We start from the raw sequence: 26,392 nt of genomic DNA on the forward strand, positions 1-26,392 counted from the left end.
TGTGCCACCAAGCTCTCGAGAAGCCGTCGGCTTCCGAAGGAAGTTGACATAAGCAAAAGAGAGAGAGTGCTGTCAGGTTTAAATATGCAGTTTTAAGATCTGTCTAGAGGCACTGGATTTTTGAGTAGAAGGGGAAAATGTGATCACTTACATCACTTTTTAACTTTCCAGGCTGCATTTATTTACACAGTTACTTAAGACAACAATACAAAAGAGAGAAATAAGCTTGCACTGCTAAGGGGTGGCATGTTAAGTTAGATATTGGAAATGCACTGTCCGAGTAACTACCACTTGATATGCTTTAAGGCGCAAAAGCCGACCCTTAGTTTTCTAAAAAATCTAACTGGCATTCCTATTCTGTCCCATACAAGCTTTTTTTTTTTTTTTTTTTTCCTTTTTTCTTTTTAAACTTTTTTGTAAATATCACCATTTCATTCTCCTTTTACACAGCTTTAAAAACATCATAAATTAAAACATGGAGTCTTATTTATAGTGTCCCTTGTATACAGCTTTATGGTTTATAAAAGACAAATGATTGCCGAGTTAAGCTTTAAAAAAAAAGAGAGAGAAAGAAAAAGAGGATTTGCTTTTATCAACACAGAATAAATATATCCCCCCAAGGACTTGAGAGGTACAACAACTGTAACCAACACCCTGCATTAGCAGATCCCTTCCAATTTCAGTATTTGCAAGGTCGGTGATATTGTTTGTTTAAAAATCTGCAGTTAATGTGATTCCTCTTAAAAAGGCCTGAGTTAAAAGTTCCACTCTGGGACTTGTATCAGATTACTTTCTGTAGCAGAATCCAACCTCTTCATTAATAAAATTCTTCAAGGCAATTCTTTCACATGGGAGGAACAATCATGCCAGATATCGCTGTGAAAAGAGAAGACAAGAGTAAATGGTTTTGCATCCAAACTTCTCACTGAAAGAGAGAGAGAAAAAAAAAAAAGATGGAAAAAAACACCCACACATCACTATGTTGGTTGAATATTAGCCACACATGTGCTTTCTCATCTTCCCGGGAAGGAGTTTTTATTATAAAATATACATGTACTTTATTAAGAATGATAGTGTGTCAGCATGTGTATGTGTCTTTAACAGAAAAGAAGATCCTAAGCATCCCTCCAAATCTGATTTCAATTTTAAAACATAACTGGAAAGTCACATAGTTTGCATACTGCTGGGAAAGTTGCAGCCCAACGCTTGCAAAATAGTGAGAATTTTCAGTTTGTCACTCTTTTTTTTCCCCTCCCTTTCGCTTCCAAAATATACAATAAAAAACTGGCCCACTGTAACAGCCAGTAGTTTCTACCACAACCCGTGGCTCTGCCTGTGCTCTGTGTGAGCACGAGGACGGAGGCTCAGAGCAGCGATCTGAGTGACTCCATTTAGGTCCTCAGGCCTGGGAGAAGGGGCTACTGGCTCCAGAAAGCAGAGGATGCGGACGTAGAATGTCTTCTATGCCACTGCTTCACTCGGGGTTTCTGGAATGGTCTGACCATGTCCCTAGAAAACTGTAGCCTAGGAAAGCTAAAGAGAGATCCTAGGCAAAGGGAAGGCTGTATGGGATAATCAAAAATCTTGCAAAGCCGTGTTAGGAACCCACACACAGCTGTATTTAGAAAAGCATGGAATCTGACAGCGTTCCACCCCTGGCTTTTCTGCCTGCTGGGTATGTCCCCCCACCACCCCCCGAGCTGGTTGCTTGTCTCCTTGAACCTCTCTGCCTCCTCAGCTAGAAATGCAGTGTATCAGTATTTGCAAGGGCTGTGATATTGTTAGGGTTGTTGGACATTTAAATAAAACTGTTAGGGTTGTTGGGCATTTAAATAAAACAACCAGTGTGAAGTGCTTAGCCAGTATCAGCTCCTAGTTAATAGAGGTGGGCTGCTGTTATTTTTAACTTCTGCCGCTAAATTAGCTGTGTGACCAGTGCAAAGTGCTTAACTTCTCTGGGCTTGTGTTTCCCCGTATGAACTAGGTACCATCCGATATGGAACATTTCACAGGATGGGTATGAGGAATAAAGGGATGAGTGCAGAGTTCCGGATGGCAACTTTGAAATATGTGGAGATGAGAGCGATGCTTACATTAGAAGCAAGAGGCAGCCATCTTTGGCTCCCAGTGATGGCTTAGCATCCTGTCAGGCAGAGAGAGGAAGTCATTGCTTTCTTTTTGTTGGCAATTCTAAATTTAAATGAATGTCCTTGTCAGTGGTGACTGCATCTAGGAAGTGACCCTCTAAATTTCCCAACTCTCATGTCTGCGAGAATGTGCCTTTGTTTTTAAGCGAGCCCCAACTACCACAAATCCTGCAGTAGACGTTGGAAGGCCAGGTGAGGCTGTGAGCCCTGTGTGCCCCACGTTCCTCTGCTTCCCCTACCCCAGCCCTGGCGTTTTCTATTCAATTTTTTTTTAAAGTATTTTGCCAAACACTTTTTCCGTTAATTTTTAAACCCATCTGTATTCACAAGGAAATTTAATCCACATGTTCCTGATTCATTTACACGTAAATCATCCACATGTTGTTTTGCAAGAGCCGTTTCGCAGTCCAAAAGCTCCTGGAGTCTTTTTTGTAAGCCATCGTAAGCCATTTTTCTTAGAAACAGGAAGTGTCACTTGCCAAATGCAGACCAACTTAAACCCCCAAAGATTTGGGATCCATTGGAGATGCAGCCCCCTTAAGATTCAAGTGAGCCCTGGATTTGACTGAAATGGGGAGCTGGGTATTTCAATCTAAGCCTTGAGAATTCAAGATGCTGTAGCTCCAAAGGCAAGGGGGAGGTAGCGGGAGCAAGAGGGTCTTTGCAGTGTGACAGCTCAGCATGGTCCTGCCTCCCTAAGGATCTTTTCCTCCAGGCTGGAGGTGCGTCCGGGCACCTTTACTAAAGGCAGGGCTTTCCGTGGGAGTTCTAACCCTCTGGCAAAATAAGTGTGTCTCCTTATGCCTTCCGCCAAAATCTACTGTGTGTGCCTGGCATTAAAGGGCAGTCTCCTGTAGCATACCTCAGGCAGCGTCAATGTGATACAAAGCAAAGTAGAAAACTGACCAACTTCCTGCTATTTCCGTCAGTGGACCCAGCCAATATGGGCCCTAAAAACATCAGGATTTTTTTTTTTTTAATTCTAGATGACCAGAATTTTTTTTAAAAAGAGCTACTCAGTGTTCTGCTACCTAAATAGTATGTTAGATCAATTAGATTAGACTTCTATTAGGGCCACATTAAAAGCTATAAAGCAAAGCTAAGTGATGGGCCGTGAGTCCACAGATAACTGCTTCTTAGTCTGGAACACAGGAGTCAAAACCTCCAGCACCTTGAGAGCCCAGGCTGGGATCATGAGCGAGCAAGGTCCCCTCCGTGTGGACTGAGGTCTGTAGGGTGGGTGGCACTCTAAACGCTACCCCGGTGCTGCCGTGTGGGAATGCCTGCTCGCAGCCACCCAGCTTTCCAATTACTTCTAGAGAAGGTGGGCAGGTGGATTTTTTAAAAGATAAAATAGCCCAGTCTATATGTGTTAGCCAAAAGTTAGAATTAAAACCAAATGAACAAACATATCTGGGGGTATCTAGGGGTGGCTGTGGTCTGCCCCCAGTTTCCTACCTTTCCTTTGTTGGCCTTCAGATTCCTCTGGGGGTCTAACAAAAGCCAGGGAACCTTTCTCCAGAAGAAGCCCCAGAGGTACTTACACGCAGAGATTTGCATGTAATATCAGGGGGTTACAGCTCCCTAAATCTCATCCGTCACTTCCTAAACTCCAGACGCAGAACCCTCACTGATGAGTAAATTTTGGGAAAGGAGCTCCCTTTGTGGCCTCTGAATTTAGGCACCTCTAAAGTGGCCGTTTAATAAAGAAACCTCATTGCACGACTGCAGGGAAGCTCCCAGAATGTTAGAAGCTGTTTTTCTTGTATCTGTGCTGTAATCCCCAAGATTACTTACATGGGTGAGAGGGATGGGTGCTTCAGGCTTAGAATGTTTCAGAAATGCCACTGGCACACGCACTTGGCCCAGTGGGGCCTGTGAAGATTTCCATGAGGACACGACAGTCTCAGAGAGTAACATGTGCCAAAGACATCACAAGACGGAGGAGGCTCTGCCATTCCCCTGGCTGCTGGGTGAGCACGTGCCCTGACCGAAGCGCAGAAAACTACTGGCTTGAGAGGCAGTGCATTTTTCAGTGTGATAAGAACAAAGACAAAACGGAAAGTTTTGCCGAGCTGGGAGAGTTTGGAGCGAGAGGGTGGAATGTGGTCTTCCTTGAACCACCACATGTGTAAGAAAGAATGAGGAGCTAATCAGGAACAGAATGGGGGGAAGAGCTTGCACAAACTGAACATGTGCGTGGAGCGAAAGACAATTCCAGGAGATTTGCTACCAGGCTGCAGATAGTTGGGTGAGGCCGGCCAGCCTGCGCTTCAAGGAGGTGGGGAAAGAAAGCAGCACAGTGTGCGGACAATTTTTGTGAAATCACTCTGGCCTTTTTGATTTTAATTCTTCGCTGCGGAGACTGTCTGGGACATGGTTAGGGTTTCAACTCCCCACGTCGGGGACAGGTCCGATGGCATGGGGACAGCATTCTTGGGGCTGCCTGTCTCTTGATTAGTGAAGTCCTTTGAGGCTTGAAATTGCAGAGAATCCGTGCTGTAGGGGCACAGCTTTAGGAGAAGGGAAAGGATGTCTCCAGGACAATAGCTGAGCGTACTGAGGTGACTCAGGTCTCTGGGCTCTGAAAACAGACACACCTGGGGACTCTAAGGTCAGGATTGATCAATGATGTTATCTAGATAAGAATGGAAGGAGATTTCTGTGTGTTTATCTTTAAATTCAAAATATGTCTGAATCTCCCAAGTTTATCATGGTATGTTCACTGGCGTGAACATTCGGAAAAGTGTTCTGTGGGCAAAGAAGTGCAGAGAACAAAATGGGAGACTGTTCTTTTGTTTAGCCGCGGGGTGTCTCAGAGCCTTTAGTTAAACATACGTGCATTGTGACTCCAAGACAGTGATGCAGTAAACACCATCTTCTAGGTTTGTTTGACCATAACATTTTCTTTTTTTTTTTTAACAGAACATCTATGGGACCCCAGAAGTACTGAGATAGAGTTGCGTTGTCCTAAAAAATTTCTCAGACGAATCGTAAATCGTCAAACGTTTTAGCTACCTGGGAGAGAAAACCAGTTGGAATCACAGTAGAAACTGTGAATTTTAAAGTATCAGTAAAGAATGGAGCTTCTGACTCCCAGGTAAGGACTTCCAGTTCAAGCTTCTCCCTGCTTCTTGGTGCCTGTGCTGCAGAAGGGGGCACAGCCCCCTACACTCTGGCTCAGGTTATCCTTGATCCTTCTGCTTGAAATGCGCCTCCCCCATCTCCCTGGTCCCAAATCCGACTTGCCCTTCACCCAAGGTCCAGTTCAAAGGCACCCTTCTCCACTAGGCTGCTCTGAACTCTCCCTAATCTTTCCCTCCTCTGAACTTCCACAGCTGGGCATCCAGCCTCTCCCAGACAGATCTGCTTTCTTTCCCGTGGTGTCATGTTTCCCCTAACACAGGAAAAGCTTTTAAGGTCAGCATTTTCTGATCCACATGGTCCTAGCCCAGTGGCTTGACTATGACCATTTCATTTAGCACAGGGGCTGATACAGTAGTCAGTCGGCCTGGGATTTAACCCCAGGCTCCCCCTATGTGCTAGCTGCGTAACTCTGGATGAGCCAGCTTGGCTTTGTCTCAGTTTCTGCATCTGTACAATGGGGACAATAGACAGCCTATATATATCTAAGACTGGTTGGGAGGAACACATGAGACAGGGAAAAAGCCAGGCTGGGAAGAAGCCCTCCCTCCCACGTTAGTGGCTGTGACCATTGTCATCACCATCATGTGAGACCACAGTGCGTATCTGTTGGGGAATAAACATGAGTGCTGTCACCAGAGGAGGCTGAGAAAGGGCTGCTGGGGAAAAGGGCCTCTAAGGAGTTGGCTTAAAAAAAAAAAAAAAAAAAAAGAAGGATGGACAATTAGCAGAGTGGTAGCTGGAGGTAAAGAGACCTTTAAAACACTTAAAACAGCCTAAATGTGTCACCTCTAATCTTGTTTATGTGGTCAGTTTGCTTAACCAACTCTTCCTCCGTCACCTGCCCTGTCTTAATGATCACAATTCTGAACGAGGCGGGTCCAAACGAAGCAGGTGTTACTGTAACAATGCAAAGGAGGAGGAGGACTGCAACACTTCAGAGATTCTCACCCTCAATTCTATAACCCATCTGTGTCCTTTCTTTTTTCTTTTCTTTTAAATAGAAGTGGAATTTAGACAGCTGAAGTAATTCTTTCGTTATGGGTCTAGCAGCCTCCAGTCAGAATGTCACTTTTCTCAGGGGAGACTCCAAGGCAAGAGCTCCCTGAAAACAGTGATGCATCACACCCATGTCCGCAGGGACAGCGTGCAGAGGACACACGTGGGATCCCAGGTGTGTGGGCCCTGCCTGGCGAGTGGATGGTGAGGAGTGGAGTGGGCGGGAGGGAGGACAGTTTCCAAGGTGGTATCAGTTAACGTGACTTTAATTTCTTGACTCCTTCCTCCTCTGCTGCCACCTCCCCAAAACTGGGGACGTTGGACACATGACAATATTGGAAAAACAAAAACCACCAGAAAGCATCTCCAGGACACATGCTCAACTAGAAGGAAAGGGCAGTGTCATCCACAATAGCAAATCCAGCACAAAGCGTGTCCCTGAGCCACACCCTAAGCCCTCCCAGCTGTAAGCTGTGCATTAGAAATGTGACGGAGACTCAGCTGATGATCAGACGCGGGGAGCAGTCTCTGTACTTTCGGAATCTGTGCAGACATGGGTTAGGAATGCCCTGGGGGGGGACAAATGCACAAACTTTCTCTGTGTCCCTGTCTTGATGCCATTTCATCATTACTTAAGCACACACACACACACACCCCAGAAGTTCCCTAGATCCAGGAGGTTCTAAAACGCAAGCTGAGTCCCTATTTTCAGTCCCTTCCTGCTCCCTTCTTGGCCCACATGGCATGAAAAGACACTTGGCCTCACAGAACGGCTGCCCACTTCAGTCACCGGTGGCCAGTGATACAGCTGTGACCCTGCAAGAGCAGTGGGCCTTTTCTTCTCAAGCGCCAGCCATCCACGGCAGATTACAAACCGCGTTATACCTTCTTCCTGACGTCAAGTGTGTGTTTAACAAGCATTGTGATTGGCAGTTCAAGAATGGTAGGTTTCTGCTTTCCACGGGTTTTATCCTTATTTAAACCCATTATAAGTTATGTTCCTTAAGCATTATATCCCCAGTTTGCCAGCTGGAGGTGTACTGTGCGTGCCAAAGCATTATTTTTAGCGGAAAAAGAGACTTGTGTGAATGGGTGGCTTCCCTTTGTGGGGTGGGCATTTCCTATCACAAGTAATATTGCCTGAAATGTCGTTCCACAGTCCGATTATCTTCCTTTTCCCTCTAAGAAGATGGCTTTGCCAGGGTATGTATATTTCAGGGAGGGGGCAGGGGCACTGACCTGGGCTGTGCTGGGCAGACTGGCCAGCAGGTCTCTGAGGAGTGCCTTGCTGAGCCCTTATGGAGTCAGAAAAGGAAGCAGGAGCTCAGGCTCAGGAGTCACACAGATGGGGTTCAGTTTGGGCTCCACCGTTACTAGATATGTGACCTTGAACAAACGGGGCCTTGATTTCCTCATCTATATAATGGGAGTAGTACCAACCTCATAGGGTCTTCAAGAGAATGGATGTAAGTTTACATCAGTGAAAAGTGTCCTGTACAGAGTACGTGTATAGAAGTATAAATAGATAGACAGAGACGTAAGAAACAGGCTGCCCCCCTGACCCCTCTCAACCTCCATGACTCACCTCCATCAGTGAAGATGGGCAAGACGGCTGTGAAGGAAGGCTCCGTGGGGCACTGGGTAGGCTAAGGGTTAGGGCATAGACCCTGAGGGTTTATATTCATCCCCACTGTTTCTGGCTATGCCTATGGGCAGGTGTTTTCTCTCCTTATGCCTCAGTTTTATCCTCTGTACAATGGAGATCATAATTGTCCTCATGTTTCATCAGGAAGTTGTGAGGATTAAATAAGATAAAGCAGGCTCAGTGCTTAGCACTGGTCAGTGCTCAAGGAATGGCAGCTGATGGTTTTATTGACCTTACTTCCCTGCCAGCTGCCTTACGAATCCTGGATACATCCTGTTTACCCCCTCTGAGCAGTAAAGTGCTTGGAAGCTGGAGGGAGGAGATGAACTCTTGAGCTTGAGTTTGAAGCCAGCCTCTGCCATCCACCTCTGTCGGAAGTCAAGCCATTCCATCACCTCGCTAACCTTTCGCTTTCTCGTCTCTAAGGTAGGGGCTCTGAGTGCTGATCACACAGTCCCACTGTGGGGAAGGAGGGAGGTCACGCAGGTCAACACCACAACTCAGTGCCAGTAAGAAAAGTGTAAGAAATGGTGGGACCCCTTTTAAAAGGTTGGGTTTCTTCTCAGTGAATAGAAAGGTCACCTCCAATTTGGTTGCTCTGTTATTTTCCATTTTCCATGAGGGGGAGGAAATCAAACAGTTTTGATATGAACCAGAGTCCTCTAGTAGCACTTTGGGGTTTCTGGTTCCCAGAAGTAAGTCTTGGGTCTTTGGTCTAAGATGCTGTAACCTCAGGGCTCTGGCTAGGCTAACTCACCCCCTCCCCATGATCAGCCCCACCAAATGTGCATGCTGACACAGGCAACAGGAAGGGAACCTACTTCAGGAGAAGGCCAGTCCCGGGAGAGACCCTGCAGTGGAGAACTTGCTAGAGTCCACAAAAGACTGATCTGATTATGGCGACCACAGGGAATGAGAGAGGAAAGAGAAACGATGGCATTAGTAAGTGGAAACAGTATTCTCAAGCAAATCCCAGGCCTGAGCAGAATTGCTGGAGTTGGAAAGAGAACTGCTCAGGCAACTCCAGCAGAGGAGGGATGCCGGGGTGGGGGTGGGGGTCAGGGAGGGGGGCCGACGAGGGCGAACACAAAGGAACAGAATAGATGAGGGTGGACAGAAGCAGGCAGGCCCAAGGCCGATCCCCTCGCAACAGTGGCGCATCTGCTTCAGGCCCTGGGAAGGTGAGTCAGGGCGTCTAGCTGGCCCGGGTGGGGCCTGGGGCTTACCTTGCAGGCTGTTCCCGTTGGTGCTGGTGCAGGTGGGAGGTGGGGAGGTCTGGGGTCTGACCACAGGCGCAAAAGCACTCTTCTGTTTCACGGCTGAGACCATGTTGGCTGGTGAGAAGGAGAAGATGCCGGAGGAGCTGCTGCAGTTGGAGGGGAGGCTTGTGGAGGAGGCCATGGTGGGGCTGGATGGCACGACTAAGGGGCAATGGGAAAAGAGAAATCAGTGCCTCTCCTGGTGTCCTGACACAAGGCAGCTCAGCTCCGACCCTGACACCCATCCTTCTCAGGCCGCCCTTCTAGCAGGAGCCTTCCCTGAACTCTGTGGGTCTTGTCTGCTCTCATGATTTGGTACTCAGCGTGTGTTTCCTTTTGTCGTAGGCCGACTATGTACCAGGCAGCGTGCTAGAGCATCCCAAGCCGGGAAACAAGAGCGCTCTTATAAGGGGAGTACCACATGATAGCCTCAAAGGTGAGTATGGCCAACTCTGGGGAGGCAGGGAAGGGAGACCAAAGAAGGCTTCATGGAGGAGGTGTCAGGGGAAGCATTCCAGGTAGGGCCTAAACTAAGGTTCTAGCAAAGGGTCTGGGGATACAAGAGAGAGAAGGAAGCCAACCCGAGAGAGTGTGGTCACCAGTGGAAGGAGAGGTGTGAGGAAGAAGAGTGAGTTGAAGGCAACACCAGGATTCCAGCTTAAGGCACTGGCAGATGGTGGTGTGTATGTGTCGCCTGTCTCCCCATGGAGCTACAGCTTCCTGAAGGATATGACTGTATCTTCATGCTCCACAAGACAGACAAGAGGTAGGTCGGAAGCCAGGCGGGTAAACAGTCTGCCACGTGCAACATGTGTAAATAACGCAGGACTACAAGTCAAAGTTCCAAATTCTCTCTATCACCCGCGGAGCTGTACAGAGATGAGTGTGAACTAATAAGCAGCAGGATCAGAGCCTTATGTAAATACTCACAGTCTGGGAGTGGTGGTGACGTGAATTATCAATGATAGGAGACCTTTGGCAGTTCGGAGAGAGAAAACCTAGCTGCTTGGGGATACGAAAGAGTTTGGGCGATGCGCGTTCTCCACCAACCACAGTCCTCTCTGCCTGGCCTTTCCTTCATCTTTTGATAGTTGCTAATAATCTCAGGTCACTTTAGGAGACAGATTTTGAGCACATGCAAGCCCCCTACACTCAGGACTGGTGCCATCACACACTCACCTTCCACTTCCTCCATCTCCTGGGAAAGAGTATGAATCCTGTCTGATGATTTTCAGGCACTTAATTCAAATTCTAGGCACTTCCTCCTTTACTGTATTCTTTTTCACATTATGGAATAAACATTATATATTGCTTTATCACCTGCAAGAATCTTCACATCTTTTTCGTCTATGCCATTGGCCAAGCAAGCTTAAATTGGGACCTATTACATCCTTTTGACACCTGAGCAAACCCAGAGAGCTGAGACTCAGAAAATAGGCCAGTGACTTGCCCCAGGGCCATAGCTGGAAGGTGAGGCCAAGAACCAAACCCAAATGCAATGCTCTTTCTCCTAGGCTACCCTGCTAAGCAAACAGATTGCCATCGGACAGGCCCCTTCCCATGAGCACACCAGAGTCCAAATTGCCAGTTAGGTGGCCTCCCCCTCGGCCTACTGGCTTTGGAAAGTTAGGGAAGTGGTTATCAAATCGGTGGCAGGCAGCAATTGCCATCGGGGTCGGGGGGAGGGGAAATGACCCCTTGTAATCAGCCCTCAGCACTACACAATCCAGACGCACTGGATGCTTTATGGAGCAGAACACAGAGCCGCCATCATCAGAATTTTCACAAACGTTTTCTAAACTGTACTTTTTCTTCTAATGAGACCAGCATTTTTATACATCTCTGAGGATTTGTAAATGTGAAAATACGCTCAATAATAACACCCATTTAAATTGCAAAACTCCTGCACTGGAGGTTTGATTTTTAAATATTCGTAGACTTGAAATCCTGCTGGTTCACTGAGGAAGGCAATTAATCTCCTTGGCAAATGCGATCATTATGTGTATTTAGAGGTGGGGAGTTTGGGGAGGGGGCGTTAACAGAGGAAGGGGTGAAATATAGTCGAGCAGTTCCATTTGTTATAACATTATTAGATATCAGCCACTATACCAGAAGGTGTGTTCACCAGTGGAATGTCTTATTTTATTTTTTATTCTGTTTGGAATTTTTCAACATGAGTGGCTTATGAATAATTAAATATTATGGAGACAAAAATTCAAATCAGCTGGGCTTTGTGTTTATTGTTTTATTCGCATTTATGCAGATAAAACTGTCCCATCTGAGAGCCTATTTGAGAATTTAATACTATATTTGTGAGCACTGAGGAAATCAATTAATGGAAATTAAATGTTCGAAGTTTCGTAGTCTGACGGATGCAATCTCAGGCTCAAGTCACTGGGTGTCTGCAAGGGCTTGGGAAGCCAGAGCAATCCAAGCCCCTCAACTGAATTGCTACCACATAGCAATTAGGTTATTGATTTAATTAAGAATGCCACCTTTTAATTTTCAGGTCATGATTGAAACATTTTCTGATTGAGTAGAAGGGAGAACACTGAAATGATAGATCTGTGAGAAACAATTTTTTGATGACTCAAAATCTAATGTGAAACTGACCCCAAACACTGATGCTCAAGTAGACAGACGTAATATATGCAGATTATTAGGGGGAATTTTAAATGTTCAACAAGTTGCTGATTCCAAGCAGATCAAGTAGAAATAAAGAAATATAGAGATTTAGCACACACTGAGCCTACAAATTCACCAAGAAGGTAAGTGGCCCTAAGTATTACTTTCAGAAATAACTTCTCACAAAGGCCAAGAATGAGCTTTCCTTTTTCAACAGCCTAGCACACTCCACATTTCCACTATCAGAGAAAGCATCGTCTTCCGTATTTTTAGCTGAGACTCTCATTTTAAAAACATGACCATCCTTTCATTTAACAAACAACACAGCTGCTATCATCCCACAAAATTCTAAGAGTTTACATATTTTATACACCGGAAGAGCCACCCACATTGTCCAAGATGAACTTGGTTTTCTATGTAAAAATCCTCAAAGGGCGATCAAGAGATTGCGCAAACACAGCCTATGACATTTTATATGTAAAGATGCCAGTTCCCTGAGGTTCTTTAGATGCAATCTAAACATTGCATCAAAAAAAACCTTTAAGCTAAGCTTCTTTAAGACAGGGACGAGACACCAAAGAACAATTTCGTGTGTGTGTGTGTGTGTGTATATGTAATTTTTTTCATCATGCCAAATATTTGGAAAAAAATAAAGTGTGTTTTTTGATTTGTTCAGTTTTCGTTTTTTCTTTGTACATATCAAACACAAAGGGGAAAAAATTTCCAAGCACTAAAAAAGGAGATTTTAAGTTTGGATAGTTGTTAGTATGCTATACTACCAGCACCACTTAATATTATCATTCTGTCATTATGATTAGTACCTAGATTTGAATGCATCTCCTATGGGCCAGGCCTCAGGACGAGCTCATTACGTGCATTATTTTATACAAGTCTCGCAACCACTGTATGGGAGCGGGTGCTGGTTCTTTCCCCATTTTACAGATAAAGAAAACTGAGGTTTAGAGGGGAGATGAACCTGCCCACAGCCACCAGTCAGTAACTGGTAGAAGAAAGAGTCAAACCCAACTCCATCTGACTGGAAGCTTGGGTTCCTGCAATGACATCATGCTGCTGTATTGGTTGCAGCCGAGTTTTGTGAGGGAGATGGGGAGGACGGTGAGCAAGGAGGGCAGAGATTCCTGCTGGGGACAGTGCTGGCTTTGGTCCCATCACCTGGGTCTACGCCTGGCAGGGCAGGGGCCCTCAGCCTGGGGACCGGGGAGACCTGCACAGTGGGCCACACAGCACGACGCCCAGTTCTTAGAGCAAAAATGTGCAGAAACACAGGACACACATCTCTACTTACTGGCATAGGGCGAGTTGGCAGCTGAGCCATTGAGGAAGGTCGGGGAGCCGCCCAAATTGGACATGGCGGCAGTGCCGTATCCATTCATGCTCGTGGTGACCGAGTTATAGTTGGTCTGCTGAGGGGTGGTGCTCGGCACGTACCCATGTGGTGATACGCTGCTTGAGTTGCGGGTGAAACCTGAGGGGCGGGGGCAAAACCAAGGATGAGGGTAGCGTCCGGATGGGTGGCGGGTCTGAGAAGCTTGGGGAAAGGAAAGTCTCTGTTTCTTGCCCCATCGCTGCATCCTGAAGGGAAGGGGCCAGGTGATTCACGGGTGGATTGGTGGTGCCAGCTCCGTGATTAAAATGGGAAGCGAGCAAAAGACACACTTCTCAGGAGATCATAGATACTTAGCGGGCCTGTGAGAAGTGGCAATGCAGGACCTATAACTTATCATTTGGGAACAGAAATAAATCCCAATCTACGAGACATAATACCCGGGAGGTAACGGGTTCCTACTCCCTGGGCAAGGATGATGTGCTTTGGCCCCTCCAAAACTTTAGTTCCAAACCTCCTTGTGATCTGTCATTCATGGTTTACAGTGAAAGGTCAAATGGTGAGGTAACTAAATGCATGCATCCTTTCTAGCCCCTCCACCAAATTACCAGACATGCTGGCTAGAACCAAAATTCTACAATAATATCTGATACACACAGACTAGGAATCTCCCCTTTTGGGGGAAAAAAAAAAGGAATTTAAAAAAATAAACACTGTTTTGTGCCAAATAAATGGGGGTGGGGTAGCTTGAGGTTGGGAAGGGGCAGGGAAATGGGGAGGGGAAGAGTGGGGCTCCTGACCCTGATTGGTAGCCTGCGACGCCTCGGAGACATTCACAGCCAGTTGTCCACTGAAGGAATTCACGCCCATCATTCCCGCGTGGACCGAGGTGTTAGTGAGGGCCGGGAGCTGGCTGTGGTTGCGGGGGACACTGTACAGGGCCTCTGCGATGTCAGCTGCTCTCTTCAGAATAATCTCCTGAAAAGTAACAGGAACATCCCCCTTAGCTGCCCAGTCAGATTCCCAGGAGTACCACGTTCCAAGTGTTTACTACAGGCCGTGCTTAGAGCTTTCCATGGTTAACGGCACCAACTTCTGCAACCCTCTCAACCAACCTGTGTGTTCAGTCTCATCATCATCACGCCCATACCACGGATGGGGCAACTGAGGCTCAGAGAGGCCAAGACCTTACTTCAGTACACTTACCTATTTAAGGAGAGAGCTGGGCTGCATAACCCTGTTCATCTGACTCTGAAAGCCCATTAACTCAGCCAGTCCCCTCTATACTACTTTGCAGTACAGGACAGCAACCTGGGGCTTTCCTACCCCACAGGTAACACAGAGGACTCTGGGGTCACACACACACACACACACACACACACACCCTGCAACTCATCTCCCCAGATGAAGTGAAGAGCAAGTTTACATGATGACCTGTGTCCCTGAGTATTAATGGGACTGTGTCCCCTGGACACTGATTCAAGTGACACAAGAAAGGAAGGAGGATTTCTCAGACTCAGTTTCCTGACATGGAGTTGCTCTACGAAATAGAAGCAGACAATATTCAGGCCTCATTATACTTTTTAGGAGAAGAAATTAACCACCCCCCCCTTTTCCTCTAAATTTTCTTGAAAACCTGAGAGGAATAAAATCAAGCACCGGTAACTCTCTTCTTCAGTGATGAACTACATTCCCACAGAAGAGTCCTTTTAAATAAAGTACCTTTTCTCGTAAGAAAAAAATATTCCCTAGATAAGGCGTTAAAAGATTTACAAAAGGAGAGAAGACTTGAATGGCCTTGCAACCCGTTAGGTCCGAATGACGTATACTCTGAACTCGTGCAAGAGCTTTTGTATTTTTCATACTTCTTCATTCTAATAAGGACTCCAGGCACTTCAGTTGAATGTGGAAGGTTCGAGACCCAGTATGCTCACCTGGTTGTTGTGTGGCATCCCATACAGCGCTTCCACCAGATCTGCAGCCCTTTTGAGTATCACTTCCTGTCAAAGAGAAAAACAGATACAATCCTCTGAGTGAAGGCAGGATGTCATTATCTTTTCACATGATCACGTTCCACTTTCCTCTGACCATCCTTTGCCAATGCACTGCTTTAAAAGAACCCCCGAATGGCGTTAAATCACCAATTTATCCCTATTCACGTACACACTTAATCAAGTCAAAAGGTGAGCATCATTGGTACTGCAAGATAAAATACATCACTCAATAGTGTGCCATAAGCACGATAAAGCACTCATATGTTTATTGCTGAATACAATTGCGAGGTCATTTACTAGATTACTATGATGGATGTCAGTTGGTACATGTTATGAATCCCTAAGATGTGTTTATTTTGCACTTAACTGCTTATTCCAGGAACCATGACCTTATCAGACAGGTCATTTTCAAGAGATGTCCAATCAATCTTCAGCAACTAGAAGCATGTAGCATTAAACTTCTTTTGTTTATCTGCACGGCAGAGTCATGATATAAGGGGGCGATGTAGTAAACCCATCTACCGGGGCAATGCACTGTTTTGTCAGAGGTTCTCACAAAAGAATTCTCCTGCCCCTGGAAGCTCCATCTGCACCAATTTTCATGACTGGCAGAGTCTGTTTCTCTTATAGCAATTCTTTGCTATTTCAGTATTGTTTGTCATTTTCCCCATTTGCTCATTCATTCTCCTTCTAGATACATGCTCCACTGTTCACTCCAGTTGAAGAAAAAATGTCTCCTTTTCATTTAGGTGGGCTTCCATATTTAGCTAGCATGCTTGTTTCTAATAATATAGGGCGCTCCACAAAAATGTGTGTGGTGGTAATTTTTTTTCATTCTAACCACAAGAAATCATTCCCTCTTCATTCAGCCCTAATTTTCTGCAGATTCACTTATACTGGAATGTGAAAAGGAAAGTTAAGCTTGATACAAATAAAATGGAGGTTTATCAGAGAAGCAAACATGAAGGCGTGGTGTGGTTATCAGAAGTGATTTGCAAGAAGATATGTTTATATTTTTTTTGCTGTGGGTAAAGTTTCAAAAAGAAGTTTAACTTTAAACATTTTACACAATAGATTTCTGCATGGAGAAGCAGTGCTGTTCAATTTTCACATACTGCAGACGCTGATCAGAAAATAGGGATATAATTGCACTCATTTTGCTGTCACCATAGCCTCTTCAAAAATTCTTGAACAACTCTTGAAATGACACGCTTTTAGATACATATTAGCATTTTTCGATTTTAAATTCTCTATAAGATAAAATAGTTGTCATACTGCAGTAACTACTTATGACATACATAATGTCCTAAATTCAAAAATGAGATAGAGGGGTTTTCAGTTCTCAATAAACATTTATGCTTGCCTTAAGCTGCTAGACCCCATTTATAAAACAGTTCTGTTATTTTTCATATAAGGAGTGAAAAACATTATATAATCAATGGGGTTTGGATCAATACATCTGAAATAATTTCTTTATTTTTTTAATGCAAGCTACAAGATAATCTAACACTTTTTGTTTGCAGCACTGTCTGACAACAGCAGTTAATAATTTACTATGGTATGGGCACAGTAGACCCTATCCCCAGATCAAATCAGCTTGTGCTGCCTTCACTAAAACCTCACGGCTTTATCTGGCTCTTAGGAAAGATGAAAACAAAACAGGATCAAGTTAGTTTATTTACCAAAATTTGACTTCTCTGGGTCTATATTCATTTATTTCTTCAAATAAATATTTATGCCAGTGTTTGGGCTTGGCAGAGAAGGTATTTTTCTTTTCATTTTAGGGAAAAAAAAATACAAGTCTCTGTCAAAAGCAAGATAAGGTGCAGTCAGAAACTGCACTTGCAAACTTCAATCTTGGAACAGTATCACCGAGGATTTAAAGCAGTGCTTCTTCTTCTGATTAATTTCACAGAACCAGGGATGAAGGAAGGTAAACTCCACAATAAACTCCAAGATCTTTGAAGTTTTTGTGCCTGAAAAATTCCAACTATCAGTGTAGACTGTATATTTTAAACTGATATATTTTTGGTGATAACCATTTTCAATAACATAATCTACTTGTTCCTTTTTCTCCTTATTCAATACCCAGAGCTCTCATCACCATTCAATCCTCTGAAAATGAAGCTTGTGAATCTCACTTCCTGGAGTTGCCGCCTCCTTCAATACAAAGAGCCGGGACATGCTTTCTACTAGGCACGTTGCCGCCGTAGGTGGGTCAGCAGCCAGCATTGCTTCAGACCAGCAGTCTTGAGGACAGTGCGTGATTCTGATTTTGTGTCCTGGAAGTGACTCCCTTAAATGATATCTCGCCTATTTTAAAATGTCCTTCATCGTGGTATCAACTATGGGGTTTAAGGGGGAGTCCCCTTTTGGCTCCGCTTTGCCAATGTGATTCAGCTTCTGTTAGATATTTCTGCAAATGGGAAGGAGAAAGGAAATTTCTGGGTCCTCTATGAGTTAGTGCAGCGGACCTGCAAGGTGCTTGGATTTCGGTGACCAGAAAATTGCTCTCACCTCCATGTCATTATGCTCCCAGTGAACTAGCCCCCAAGCGTGTTTGTGTTGGGGATCTAATATATTGCCTTTCAATCAGAGCTGAGAGCCACTGAACACACAGACAGAACATGACGAGCAGGTCAGGAAAGCAATAAAGATTTTACAGAGCTGTCCAAGGTGCTAAATTTACTCAATAATGGTTTTGGCACCATAGTGTTAACCTCTCATTTACTACCAGTTTGAGGGACTAAATTGAAGTAGCTGACTTCATTTACCTTGAAATGTATATTTTATGACATTATGTAAGTAGATTGAAAGGGCACTGCAGTTTTAACAATTTAAAGGCTAAAGCATGTTTAAGACGAAACTTGAATATTTATTGTATATTGCACTTAAAGTATATAGAATGTTAAAATGTATTGATTAAATTTGTAAAAGGCATTATAAAGCTGACAGGTAGTATAAAAGATGTATGCCTCTTAAAATCAAACTGATAGTATATGCTATCTCTTTGGTGGTCACAAGTGTCATTGTTTTGCAGTTTTATATGGTAATTTGAAAAATCTGTAATTTCACATTAGGAAATGATTGAGCCTGGGATGTTAAAGAGAGAAATTTCCCATAAGGGGACAAGCTGGATGTTTCATATAATCTTTTGTCTCTGAAATTGTTCCTAAAGTCTTATTTTTTGCGACATTAGAAGGGAGCATCGTGTAAGGATCCTTCCATTCTAATATGCAATTTTAATATTTCTGAAAAGAGAGAGCACTTGACAAGTACTAATATCTAATTGTTCAAAGCATTTATTTGTCAGGAGAGATTTTCTCTTCTTTTCATTATGTTTAAAACGTCTCGCTGCTTGCGGTTTAAAACATGAGGGTAGAGATTAGACTCTTCCAAGATAATTAATCCTATCCTGGGATTAAAAAAAATACATATCCCATTGGGGAATTAAGAAGACAAATACCAGTACCCTAAATATTGAAAAGCCTCAGAGTCTCCTTATAGAACTAATGCTTGTTCTCCAACCTACATCCTGAGTCAGACTATTTTTCTTTTCATGGCTTTGGATTTCTTCTCTCTTAAAGAAAGAGAAAATGTATACTCCTTAAAAACAGCAACAACTCTTTGCTGACCTCTTTCCTTTCTCAATTAAAACCTGTCTTTACCTGCCTTGCTATGACCATCGATTGATGATTATGTGAATGGAGATCTGGAGAGAAAAAAAAAATGGATTAACCGTACTAAATCTGCTTAGAGTTAGTAGAAAACTAGGAAGATTCAAGGATGAGTGGGGTTTGAGAAACAGTTCAAGTATAATTGGTACAAGTTTTACTATGTTTTGGAGCCTTTATAATGAAAGTGCTGAATGGGCTACAAATGCAGAGAGAAGATTTGGCTTTACTTCGTGTGTTGCAACCCAATTAATTAGCAAATAATTTTTGAACTTCCTGTTGTCCCAGCAGTCACACACCGATATTACTCTCCAGCACCTTTCAAGGCACCCTATCTTCCCAGAATTAAGGTACGGCCTTCTCTGGGGATTGCAAAAGATTTCCGCCATCATCTGGTCCTACCCTCTTTATCCAGTCTCCTCTCCCTATACGTCTGAAGAACTGCCCTCTATTCTGGGCTAGTTAGTCCTCCCCAGCCTGGAAGTAACATGTTGGGCTCCTTCCTATCTCCATACCTTTACTCATTTTGCCTTTACTTTATTTGGGAAGCTGGCTTCAGTCTGTGCCCATTTACAATATCTTCCCATCCTCTAGGGCCCAATAATGAAGGTGGTGCTGGTGGTGGTGGTAGACTAGTGGAAAACATAACTGTTGTTTATGGAAAGGGAAACATTAACTCATTCAGTCTTCGTGGTGAGACTCCGTATCACCATTTGGCAGATGGGGAAACTGAGACTCAGAGAGGTCTGCCAACTTGCCCTGACATCACACAACTAATGAATGGCTGAGCAGGGATTCAATCTCAGGCCTGTTAGACATCAGAGCCTGAGCTCTTCATAATTACACTATCCTATTGGAACTAATTCCACCTTCACTGAGACCCCAGCTCCTAACCTCTCTCATTCCTCTGAAAAATAGTGCTGACTGCACCGCCCAGCACTGCACAGAAGTGGACACTGTGGGGTCATTTTGCTCTGGTCTTAAATGTGTGAGTCTACGTAATCTCCACAACCAGACTACAGGCTCTCTGAGGTCTTAATGTCCTTCTCTAAGCCCCTAGCACTATGTTCAGCAAACCACAGCCCTTGAGAAATTCTTGTTGAAGAGCTCATTCTAAGATCATTACTGATTTTTAAAAGCGTGTGCTTAATTTACATTAGGAAATGACCAAGTCATGTATTTGGCATAGTTTATAAAAGCAGAAGACTGAAATTTGGTGCTCCATTAAATCCAATATATAAATTCCCAAAGGTCAAGTCTTGATCACTGGGGGTTTTTAATACCACTTTTTTTTAAAGTGATTTGCTCCTTCGCTCCTGCTGGCTTGTACTTACATTTTAATTTTGTGATTAATATAATGAATCATGTCGGGTACAGACATTATCTCAAGTTATAGGCTGCTAACAACATGAGGTTTGTCTTGATGTACATCAGCCTTTTATTAACTATACTCCTAGGCTCTTAGAAATACTTAGGTATTTGCACACTCTTAGGAACCAGGCATATCATGTCTGATAGGCAGACATGGCTAATTCACCTTTCCTTCCATTTCATGGCAATAAAACCTCTGAGGATTATTCACCTTCCATGTGAATCTTCTCTGCAGCATCTGATCTCAAACGTGTTGCTAATAAGCTCATATTCACTGGGGCCACCTAGCCTTCCAGAGAGAATGGGAAGGCTGTCTAACTATCCAATACTGAGCCCATTTATAAACCTAATTCCATGTTTTGAGTAATTCAAACCCAGATGAGCAGGGGAGATGGCCTGAACTTTCTTTCATTCAGAGCACATATAGACCAACTCATAAAGCCAGATGGGTACCCGTTTACCAACACAACATTAATTTCGAATCTCAGAATCAGATTTTGAGACTCTGGGAACTCCCTCATAAAATTAAAGCCCAGGGATTTGTCTTCTGTAATTTGGGAAGACAATCTGTGCTTGGCTTTATGCTCCCTCAGTTAGAAAATAATGTTTTGAGGGACGAAGAAGAAAACAGAAGCTAAACGTTAAGCATCAATTATCAAAGGCAAGTTGACCTGGGTGATTCCCGAGAAAGAAGTACAATACTTCCCTGTCACTGCACATTTCCCTGACGCCCATTTATCACCACTCTACTTTGCCCTATCGGGATTCAAGATACAGTGGGTTCAAATATCAGCAAAACAAAATGAAGTGGACTGGCAAAATCACTCCTGATTTAAAGTCGATAAGCACCTATCAATGAAATCAGCACTGAATCCGTTCACCTCCTCACTTTGGAGTTTACTATTGGGTCCAAATTTTAAACAGTATATTCAGCTTACTAGCCTTTAACTTCTAGCTCTTTCCCCACTTGCTTCTGAAAGTGTGGGTGACACTACTCATTGGAAAGTCTAAAAGCTGAAAAAGTGATTGGAAGTTTCTGGCAGCCCATTTCCTGCAGAGCTGGATGTACAACGCAGTAAATACTAGTTGACTGAGAGGTATTTCTGGGGAGGGTAGTTTTATGTCCCAACTTCCTTTGTGTTTATACAGCCAAATGGAAAATTCCACAATGGTAGACTTTGCATCCTAAAAAATCATAGAATGAGGGCAGTGAGGGAAGGAGTAAAACAAACCAAAATGATACTTGAGCACTGTTTAGCTTCTGATCCTCTGAGACATTCCTTAAATTTTTCATTTTTTCTGGTAATTTGAACTTCTCGAAATAGGGCTTACCGCAGATCATTAGAAACCTTTATTGTCACACTTTAAACACGCTTTACTCAGAAGCCCTATGACCGAGAGGAGTCACTCTCATCTAGCATGGATATAATTAAACATGTTTCCGCTGAAAGGGGCATTCTCATTATGGCTAAGGACCACTTTAGAGTAAATTGAAATGGAAAGGAGGAGCATAGATGAGGTGTAGGTAGCAAGTGGTTAGTTCTACGGAGGCATAAAATGCCAAATGTGTAACAATTATATTTTACAACCCTGCATTCTAAAGACTTCATAGCATTTTATTATAGAAGAAGCTTCAGCTGAAGCTTACTGAACATTCTGGTGCACACTCATTGCCCATAGTCTTTAAAGAAAAATAAAATTCAAACCATTATCAAAATCTGCAGAAATATTCAAAACAAAGGAATTAAATATTTTGAAAGGGTCTACTGCTATTCACACAAGAGGCATCGAAAGTGTTCTAGTCTAAAGAAAATTCAGGGGCTTGAAGGGGGGGCTTCTGAACCTCCTCTAATTTTAAAGTTGATTTTGGGTTCAGATTAGATGACACCCCTCTTACTTCTCAAACATATGATTATGTATCATCGTGCCGCGTGGCTGGAGACGCGCCCGAAAGCTTTGCCTTTGTTACAAACGTGGAAGACTTTTGAATCACATGAAATTAAGGTAGGTTGTAAGCTAACGCAGCTATATCAACGTAAGACATACTAACTTACATGACTGACTTTTACAGTGGAAAGGAAAAGGCTGTTTTCAGGCAGCTGTTATTGCCTCAATGGGGGAAAAAAAATCAATGAAAGTGAAATGAACAAGAGATTTTGTCTGAGTTGCAGTTAATACCACTGAAGAGCTATGGATATTAAAAGGTCAACAAATAAATTAGCCAGAGTGTTATGAAATGAATGATTTGGCTTATAATTTTATTGACTGAAAATTGTTCACTGCCTATTAGACCAGGTAATTTTTATCTGGTGCCTCAATTACTGTTCCGTAAGCAATAATATAGTTGTAAGAGCTGCTGATTCGATCGCGTGACCTCTGAGAAGCTGGCTAGGACAGCTGACTTTACTATGATGGATAACCAAGCTTGGTCTTCACGAGGTGCCAAACCTCCCTTTCCTGCAAGGGGAATCTCATAAAAGAAACACTACACTTGATTCATTTCACCAAAATGTTCGCCTTTTCAAGTGTCAGCAGTTAAGTATAAATTGTGAAGCCAGGTATTCCCGAGAAGAGTGATGACAATGGCTTTCCCCCCTCTTTTTGGTCTCCTGGCATTCTCTTCTAAATGGTGTCATGGTAATTGGTGAATGGGAGCCTGGGGTGTTTCCCGGCACAAATACAGTGAAAAATGGTGTCTGCACCCTTGTGAATATGACCTGCTTGGAGGTACAGAGCTGAACTTGGTAACCTCTGGCTGGTTCTTCTTATTCCAATTCATTGTACTGGTTTAAGACCAACGCTCTGGGTTAGATCCTGCTGAGTGGCCTTGGAAATCGACTTTCTGATCAGGATGAAAGTCTCTGCTTAAAGAGAAGGCTGTGGACAGAGGTGGCTTTTTCAGGGCTAGGTTGTAAAGTCAGCACATGAAACAAAAACTGCCTAGAGTCAAAATTACCCTTGAAACTCTTTTAAGTTGCCAAGGCCTGGGCTCTTAGAAACACAAAAGCCAGAAATTAACTACTTGTGTTTCTCTTTGTCTTTTGGCTGTGGCTTCCCTTTCCCTAGGGCGAAGGACAATAAATATCTAGTTTGAAAGTAAAAGGACCACTGAGTAAACAAAGAGACTTATTGTCGTATGTATGTCCCTGTACGTCTGTGTATGTGTTTGGTGTGTGTGTATACAAATGTATGTGTATATTTATATTTTTGGCCAAGTACATGTAGTTAAACTTGAGTAAGTGCTATGTGCAGGCTGGAACTATACTGGACTTTAAGGATATCTAAGGAAGGCAAAAATAGAGTTGCTTTTGGTTTCTTAAATTGTTGAACATCATCAGGATATGTACCTCCAGAACAATGGTATCTGTAAATGATGATTCCCAAGGCTTTACTGATGGTCCTGACTATAACTGCAATTAAAATCCACTGCCTCAAGACTGCTGGAGCTCACATCTTATTACTCCAGTGGTTAATTGAAGTGTTACTCAAGGCTGAAAATAGTAAGCACGGCCAGAGGCCTCCTAGTGTCTCTGTTTCTAACTAAGGGCTTTGGTCTTGAAGAGGAGGATGTTGGGTGGTTAGGAGGAGAAATGAGCCCCTGTTTCCTCCTGTGACTTCTCCTTGAACGAATGAGTAATTATATTCAAAGCCCCTGTACACGGGGTGTGATACAAAGGTTAAACTTAGTCTCCCCCTTGTCAAGAGCTCAGTGCTGAAAGAACTTGAAGGAGGTTCCGGAATTCAGCTATTGGAGTAACTGTTATTACAAAGTCCCTACAGCAATGACTGGGGCTAAAGAGAAAGAGAATTATCTCCCAGGTTTGTGTGTGTTTTTAACTCCTGCTGCCCCTTTCCCCTGGCTAAGCCATCTGTGAGCTACCCTCAGTCTATGCTAGCACCTTCCCCTTCCCCCCGGCCAAGCTTGAGGGATTTTAAAAAAATTGGTTTACAAAATTGCCTCTTTTCTTAAAATCCCCTTTTCTTAATTCTAGGAAGCAGTGCTGAGAGATACTGGCTCTGGAGTCCAATAGAGTTGGCTCAAATCCTTGCTCTGCCATTTTTTTAGCGCTGTAAATGCATGCCTCCGTTTCCTCAACTGTGAAGTACGGCTCAGACCAGCATCTGGCTCAGCAGACATACAGTGAGTGCTTACTGAGCAAGAGGCAGCAATAATATTGATAACCCTCACTTGTTTTCCAGAGAACTTGGGCAAATTATATGCATTCTTAGAGTCAACGCTTTGAGTGCTCCTTGAGGTGCAATCCTATCTGCAAAACACTTGGAAAGATTCTGAACAGACTAATGGTGAGGATGTCTGGTGAGGTAGAAAGCCTCCCCTGACAGCTGTGTGAGTGGTCCTTTCTGAGCCTCAGTTTCCTCATCTCTAAATCGGGCATGATTCAATAACCACAGAGTAACTTGCTGCAGAGTCAGTCAGTTAAAGATAAAATAAATAATCTAAAAAAAGTGAGCATTAAAATGTTTGTGGGGGTCATGGCCTTTTTAATGAAGCTATAATCTCATTCCCCAGAAAAATACGTGCATATGTGCATTCATGTGTGTGCATACTCATCACACACACACACACAATTCTATATACAATTTCAAGGGTAAACTCCCCTGACAAAAGAAGCATAAGTAGGAGGGGCTACCAAGCCCCTAAACTGAGCATATCATCAAAATGGGGAAGTGGAATTTGCCCGTGAGTTTTCTGGCAGATACGGAGGAGAGGGGGAAAAAGAACTGCATTCCATAGTGTGTGTTTTTGACAAGAAAATGCAGAGACAAAATGGTTTTTGGAATCAAACTCAAGCATGCTTTTCCTAAGAGCTGAATATACTGTATGATTTGCTTTTGTTGCTATATTTTTTTGTTTGAGTCGTTTTGGTTCCCAGATAAAATGTTAATAGATTTTCTTGAAATTAAAAAATAAATAAATAAATGAATAAGACAAGAGAGCACGTCCAGTGTCACAGTGTGGGAGATAAAGATGTACGGTTTTTCTTTATCCTTTTCTGAAACCCTTAGTCATCCCCTTTTCTGCTAACAGGCAATGTGGTTATGCAAAAATTTCTTATTTGTATTTTCACTGATGCAACTGCAGGTTTTGAATTACGGATAGTCTTTGCATAAAGACTAAAACAATAAAAGCATAATTAGAATACGTGGTATACAGCCGACTCCAGTTTTATTTTGCCCCAGCTCTGTATTTATGATAAATCACTAACACGACCGCTCTTTAGGGAGGGTGATTTTGGGTCTCGTCTCTCCATTGAGCAAAACCAGTGCCTGTGACTAGAGGCTGAATTTCAATTCTGCAAGTGTACAGTGGAACTGAATAATATTTGGCACAATGCAGTGCACAACCGAGCCACTAAATGGCTGATTTACTAAATTATTATTAGATGAGCCCTTGCTGTTCCAAATGAAAGTGCAGTCACCGTCTTCCTTCTGGTGTGTTCAAATTGTTCTGTGTTTAAATATTCAGCATGAGGCTAATGTGAACTGATGAACTGAGACTATAAACATTCACTTTCAATACAGAGAGAGCGACAGAGATGAAACATATCATGTGGCCTGCGGAGGTGAAAATGATTTATATTTAAGGATGTTGCTGCCTACTTCCATTACTTTAAGGTACTCTTAATTAGCATTAAGAGTTAGAAATGACTAATTCCCATGTACAGGAAGAGGAGGCTGGGATTTTTTTTTTTTTTTTTTTTTTTGCACGCCAGTGCAGGAGAAGTTACCACGAGGAACTGCTACCTGTGACGTTGTTCAGAACCTTGAGTTTTATTCATGGCGGCGTGCACCGCACCAGCAGAGTCATGTGTCTGCTGGGAGAACTATGGTGTCCGACCGTCAATGTTTTTTCTCAACCCACCCAAAGGGTCTACAGTCCATCATCACTACCATCCATCCCTCTGCAATCCACCTCCCTTACCATCGCATCTACTACACCTGCTACACGGACCCCCTAGCACCTCGCTCTCCATGTCACCAAGCTTCTTTACTGACACCTGCTGGAGTGAAGAACAACCCTTTGCTCCTTGGGCAAAGATAACCCCCTCCTCCTTCCTCCCCTTTGAGGGCAGTTATAGGCAAGCACTTAAAATACTGTGATCACTTACAGTAGATTAGAATTTTTTATGGGTACCGTGTTGCCATAACAACACGAAGACAGCAGAT

At 43.5% G+C, this 26,392-nt stretch overlaps 1 protein-coding gene across 4 annotated transcripts in view; it reads right to left on the reverse strand.

Moving 5' to 3' along the window:
- Window positions 1-300: 300 nt before the first annotated feature.
- The window catches only part of EBF1 (EBF transcription factor 1), a 393,734-nt gene continuing 367,642 nt past the window's right edge, over window positions 301-26,392 (reverse strand). For all 4 annotated transcript variants that reach the window (XM_081233788.1, XM_081233787.1, XM_081233786.1 and 1 more), the window contains exons 12-16: window positions 15,099-15,164; window positions 13,965-14,142; window positions 13,126-13,305; window positions 9,162-9,356; window positions 301-876 (exon numbers count right to left, since the gene is read on the reverse strand). In XM_081233788.1, the coding sequence (XP_081089914.1) occupies window positions 845-876; window positions 9,162-9,356; window positions 13,126-13,305; window positions 13,965-14,142; window positions 15,099-15,164 (651 nt within the window). In that variant the 3' untranslated portion in view covers window positions 301-844. The remainder of the gene's footprint in view (window positions 877-9,161; window positions 9,357-13,125; window positions 13,306-13,964; window positions 14,143-15,098; window positions 15,165-26,392) is intronic.

Source organism: Mesoplodon bidens (genome assembly GCF_964165515.1).
Source record: "Mesoplodon bidens genome assembly, chromosome: 4".
NCBI lineage: Eukaryota > Metazoa > Chordata > Mammalia > Artiodactyla > Ziphiidae > Mesoplodon > Mesoplodon bidens.